Source organism: Bubalus bubalis, chromosome 3 (assembly GCF_019923935.1).
Source record: "Bubalus bubalis isolate 160015118507 breed Murrah chromosome 3, NDDB_SH_1, whole genome shotgun sequence".
Taxonomy (NCBI): domain Eukaryota; kingdom Metazoa; phylum Chordata; class Mammalia; order Artiodactyla; family Bovidae; genus Bubalus; species Bubalus bubalis.
In genome coordinates, this window is record NC_059159.1 from 17,671,719 (window position 1) to 17,677,718 (window position 6,000).

Consider the following 6,000-nt stretch of genomic DNA (forward strand, 5'->3'; position numbering starts at 1 on the left):
AGACCCTTTCAGCTTCCTCTCTAAACCCTCGTCTCCTGCAGGACCATGGATGCCCACCAAGCCCCCAAGCTTAGAATGTCATTCACACTTACAGGTCATATGACTGCAAACATATCCACAGCCACTTACAGGTCATACCCCTGCAAACCTATCCATAGCCAGGGGCCCAACCATGGTCACTGCCACCTGAGGACGGGGTCACAGGCAGACCCGGACACAGCCCTCACACTCATACTCACAATCAGGTCATGGCCATGAGCACTGATATCCATGCACAAAGACATCTGTGGAGCTTTCCCCTTATACGGTCATGAAGGCATGTGCACACATGCACACGCATATCACACACACAACACTCACATGCCCAGTCATGAATACAGTCATGCGGTGTCATCAGCAGACACGGGTGCTGACCTCTACATGGGCACAGATACTTCTAGACTTTCTCTGTCACACACACACTTCACAGAATCAGCCGCTTGCCAACACTTGTATGCAAAGACATAGTACACCCTGGGCTATGGATTCCCCCAGGCACATTTCACACAAGTTCACATCCACAGTCTCCCATTTGCAGGCACGGATGCTCCTTCAAATGGAGGGACGCTAGTGTACAGATGACACTCCTTAGGGTCTTAGACCTGAACACACATACACCTCTCTGCCCAGACAAAGCAACATCTCTGTCCCCATCCCCAACCCCAAATAAGCCATGTGTCTAGCAATTATATTAGGGCCAATGTCCTGGCTTTCCAGGCTTTTCCAGCATCTTCCTATTGGGTGGTCCCTATCTGAATGATCCCCAATACACCACTACACAGCAGACCCCTACCCCTCCCTACCAGCACTGCCCCCAAAAAGTGCTCTTGTCCAGCTCATGGGAGAGGGGAACACGGTCTTTCCCCCTTGGTTCCTACAGCCTATCGGTCTCCAAGCCTTCTCTTTCCACCTTCCCCACCCACCCCGAGGTCCCTGGGAAAGCAGAGAACAGCATCCCCTTCCCAGAGGATGGGAAAAGGGTCGGGAAGGGCCAGTGAGGCAGGACTGTTTTCTGCAGCAGCATTCCCCTCAACCAGCAAAACCCCCAACCCGGAATTCCTGGCTGTCCCCGCCACCCTGGGGACTTCTTTATGTTCAGGAGGCCTCGGGCCAGCCCACCAAGATGGGAAGAAATGGCTGGGCAGAAGAAAGATTTCCCCTTGGGTGTCCGTCCTGGGAGCAACTCTCAGCACCCTCTCTATGAAGCCCCTTGGCCATGCCCTGCTCCTACTCCCATCCTGCCCTCCCGAACACCCAGACACAAATGCTGCCACCCCAAACAGCTGGAGACAGGCTCAGGGTGTGACCCCCAAATCTCCTGGCTCTGCTCCTCCTATCCCAGGCTGGGCAGGGGGTGCTTAAGAAGGGAAAAGGGGACATGCAGGTAGCACGCCTCTCTGACTTTCATCCTGGGGCCACAGACCCTCTGCTCACTCACAGATCCCAAATTCTTCCTCCTCACCTTCCACCCCACCCCACCCGCCCCCACCCCCAGGCTGAGGCTCTTCTACATCCAGGAGGGGAAGATTCTTTAATTAAAGTTTTCCGGAATGCAGGGGGCTGGAGACTGAGGAGAGGCGGGGTGTAATTTAGAGAGCTGGTTTCAGTGTGTCTTTCCCCTCTGGCCTCTGGGACCTGCCGGGTAGCAGTGAGGCCGCTTGGAAAACAAGGGAACTCCCTGGAACTGGGGTTTCCAAGGGGCTGTTTATTCCATGGCCAGTTCCCCCATACAGGCACAACCCCCACCCCAAAACACCGCGCCTGGTTTCCCAGCCTTATTTACTAAAAATGTCTTTTGTATCCGCATTTCTCAAGGACTGAATCCTCCTCTCCCTCTCTCCCTTTCTCTTCGGTCCTTGGTTTTTCCAAAAGGAACGAATTTGACATGGAGAATTGGGTTTTTGGTCAAAGAACAAACCCACCCCCCTCCCAAACAACTACATTTTCAAGGAGCCCCGCTTTTGCCAGGATGGACAAGCAAGAAATGAATTAAATCCGAATTCAATGGCATCTCGGATCAGCACATACCATATTCACTTCTGAGGCTCAAGATTAATCTAGAGCAGAGTGGGGAGAATCTGATGAAATCCACCCCCCACCATTACCCTGCCCCAGGGATCCCTGAAGCCATTGGGGTCTAAAATATGAAGGCACAGAGGGGGTTATTGTGGGGAAATCTCTTGATGGAGGCGCCGGAGGAGATGGGGGTGGCAACGAAGGAACAGGATGATTTTGCCCATGAAGACCCCAAAATGGAGAAGAGGAGTGGCTGCGCCCCAGGGACCTCTCTGGATTTCCAGAAACCCAACTGCAAGCAAATGGAGGGTCTTCAGGGGGCCCCCAGATTGGGACGGGTTGAGGGTTAGGATCTAAGAATAAGAGACCTTCTGAGATGGGGAAAGTCCTCAAGCCTCTGCAGCGACTAGCAAGGAAAATGGTGCTTATCAGAGAAGCCAGGAGTTGGATTCTAAAGGCGACACCAGCAGAAAATCCGGGGTGGGGGGCGGTGGACGAGTGGGGAGCTGGAGGGAGGTAAGAAGAAAGGAGCCCCAGCCCTGCCGCAGCCCACCCCCGGCTGGCGCCCCCCCCCCACACACACACACCTCCCTGGGGCTCCATGGAGAAATCGGGCCGCGGGCAGATAAGAGGCGAGTCTTACCACCAAATTGGGTAGCCGGCGAGGACCCTGGTGCCACAGAGCAGGAGGCCGAGGAGCAGCCGGAGCAGGTGGGGCTCCATTAGAAGCGGCGCCGAGGAGGAAGTTTGCCCGCGACCATGAAGAGGGGGAGCGACGCCCCCAATAGTTGGAACAAAGTCCACTTGAGATTGGAAATGACTTTCGGGCTTGTCAGAAGCGCACCTCCACCCGCAGCTGCCCCCTTCCAGAGCCCAGCGCGGAGCAGCCGGGTTTGAGGATGTCAGCGAGCAGCCAATCAGAGCCCGCGGCCTAAGGTAAGAGATGAGTCTGTAGTTCAGCCTGTCAATCACGCGCCCCTCCCGCCCGGCCCACGAGTCGGGCTCGGGGAAGGGCATCGCCCAGCAAACTTGGGCAAAGCCCGCGCCCCGGACCCAGTGGGAACTTGAGGGGGGGACACTGCACCTCGGACCCTCCGCTGGCCCGGAACCGCCGCGGCCCCCCGCCAGCCAGGTTTAGGGAGCCGGGGCTGTGACTGGGTGTTGACGTGGAGCCGGGTTGGCGTGGATATTGACGGGTGGCTCCTTTTCTCTCCGGAGACCGTGACCTCTTGGGACTTGGGCCCGTGAGGAATCGAGAGTAGAAAGCACAAGGATGTTTCCAGAAGCTTCGCTCGGGCAGGACAGGATCCAAGGGTCTCAGAGGGGGTTGGGAAATGCTACCCCTCCCAGCCTCCCGAGCCCGCGAGCGGGCCGGGCCCCTCGACCCGGCCGCGGGAGGTGGCTTCCAGAGTCTTCAAGAGGCGAGCGGAAAGGTCCGCGGAGGCTCGCAGGTCTGGCTGCGGGCGGCGCCGGGGGACCGAGCCGAGTGTCATTTGAGTCTTTTGTCAGGGATCAGATCGGTATCGGGACCTCCTGCTGCCTTTGCATTTCCTGCAACTGACACCAGCGGCCAGTTGCATTTCCTGCGCGCGGAGCCGTGTCACTTTCTCCTCCTTGAGGGGTTCAGGCCTGGCCTCAAGCTCAGGTCAGAAGGACACCCGCAGTCCCTTTTGAATCTTCTGATTGAACCGTTAACCGCGCGTGAAACGCAGTAGCCCCACCAGGGAAGCCGCTGGGGTCCTCAGGGGACCTTGCTGCCAAGAGACCCCCTGCCCTGCCCACCTCTCCTGCTTGAGGCTCTCAGCTCCAACCTGGGACTTGGTGATAATGCCCCCTTTCCTGTATGCACACCAAAGGTATCTAAATACCCCACCCCTGGCCATAAGAAAAGTCTTTCCAAGCCCTCCCTGGGTTCTTTCTCTCCTCTCTCCCCAGAGTCAAGGAATTAGGTCTGCCTTGAGTGGTGCTGAGATTGAAGCCAGATTTGGGGGCCCTTGACCCCTATCACCGGGATGCCTGCCCCCCAACCCTGCTCCCAGGCCCCTCGAGGCGCCCACGGGCACTCTGGGTTGGGGCAGGAGCAGGGCTGGAGCATCCCTGGGCCTGGGGCAAAGACAGTGAGGCCAATAAGAGGGGTTGAGGACAGTGACTCCTGGAACTGCATCAGGAGGCTGACCCCCAGCGCTGGGAGGCCGGGAATGGTAGAGTCTCCACCGGGTGGGGGCTTGGCTGGAGGAAGTCTGTGCCAGGGGGCCAGACATTCCTGGCCTTTGATCTGGGCCACCCATGCCTATAGCTTGAACCCACTGCCCCTGCCCATCCTGAGAGCCCTCAGTGCACAAGGCTGTGATGGGTGCGGGGAGCTTGGAAAACTGGCCCGGGGGCATCAAGGGTCGGGAGAGCCGCCTGGGCTTGTCACAGCTTCTGGCGCGTTCCTAGCCCGGTGCTCAACTGGAGGGCGGGCGGAGGGGGGGGGGGGGGGGGGGCGGTGTGCTGGTTGGAGATGAAAGAGAGGAGGGGAGGAAAGGGGAGAATAGGGAAAGACAGAGTAGTGAAAATAGCGCATCAGTGAGGGCCTGAGAGAGAAAGAGCAAAGAGCACGAGAGACGAGAGCGAGGGGAGACTAACAGAGGGAGCCCGCAAAGAAAGAAGGGGAAGAAACGGGGAGGGAGAGGCAGATATGGGGAAGGGTGAGAAAGGCGAAGAGAAAGCCCCAACCTGCCCAGGACAGTGGATAGGGGTGGAGACTGCAGAGATGGGGACCTTAAGAGATGGCTCCGTGGCAGGCTGATTTCTGATTCACCTGGAAAGTGGGTTTCGGGGAATCTGCCATTTTCCCTGACCTTGGAACCTCAGGGCCCTGACTCTATGGGGCAGAGAGCCCTCCGCACACACCCTTCCTGGCCTGCTAAGTTCTACCTGGAGCTCTGCCCTCCCCAACGGGGAGGTTGGTTTTTCCAACCTCCGATGGTTTTTCTGCCTGCTCGAACTCCAATCCTGCCTGATAGTTTGGGAGGCTCCGGAACCCCACAATCGTCTTTATTAGAGCTGAGGAGGACTGCGTTTCCCTGGCCACCAAGACACCACTGTGGATACAGTGTGGCCAGGACGGTGTGTGGGGGGTGGTGTGAGGGGGAAGAAGGATTAGATGGCTTCTTTGGGGTCATGTCTGGGTCCCAAGATTCCATAGGTGCTAGCCTGGGAGGTGGGGGCAGGAGATCCCGAAGGCTGTGGGAGGGGTGGGGTGGGGGTTGACTTGCCCAGCCAGCGAGCCCAGGTCGAGCAGGCAAGCCTGGCCATTCCCTGAAGGGAAACAAGTATCCTGATGCCTCCTCCAGGCAGCCCGGGAGCACCGAGAGACCCGGGGCGAGCCTGGGGAAGAGGATGGAAGCTGAGACAGGGTCACAAGTGGGCGGTAGGGTGGAATCCTGGACTTGCGCTGGCCTCACAGCCCGAGGAAGGAAGAAAGGAGAGCCCTGGAGAGGCGGTGTGGGAACCTGCTAGAGGAGCACAGGCGCCCTGGAGGATGGAAGCTGTGTGGGGATTTCCCCCCACTTGAAAGCTCCCCAGAAGAGGGGATTCCTGAGCCCTTTCCCCTCCCCTGCCAGGTGTCCTTCCTTCAACACAGGCTTAATTTCCTTCCTCCCGCCGGCCCAACGCTGCCGGTGGGAACGCAGGAATGGTCCCTGCCCGGGAGGGGGAGGGCACCCCCGAGACACGTGTCACAAACGGAAACACCCTCTGTCTCTTGGGTACCCGAACCGCACTCGATAGGGAAAGGGTTAAATTCACTCCAAGGCCAGCCGGGACGGGGTGGGGGTGGGAGCGGCGGAGGCGTCCGTGTTGGACCCCGAGGCCTCCGCCTGCGTGGTAAGGTGGCCTCTTGAAATCGGCCTAGGGGCTGAAGGCTGGCACGTGGGAAGCACTCTGGGTTGTGTGAGGACG

At 58.5% G+C, this 6,000-nt stretch overlaps 1 protein-coding gene across 2 annotated transcripts in view; it reads right to left on the reverse strand.

Annotated features, from left to right (window-relative positions):
* The window catches only part of WNT3 (Wnt family member 3), a 52,842-nt gene extending 49,880 nt beyond the window's left edge, over window positions 1-2,962 (reverse strand). Inside the window, exon 1 of one of the 2 annotated variants that reach the window (XM_006042301.3) lies at window positions 2,699-2,961. In XM_006042301.3, the coding sequence (XP_006042363.1) occupies window positions 2,699-2,778 (80 nt within the window). In that variant the 5' untranslated portion in view covers window positions 2,779-2,961. Of the gene's footprint in view, window positions 1-2,698 lie in introns of both variants that reach the window. The other variant, XM_044938867.1, reaches the window with a different exon arrangement.
* Window positions 2,963-6,000: the final 3,038 nt, after the last annotated feature.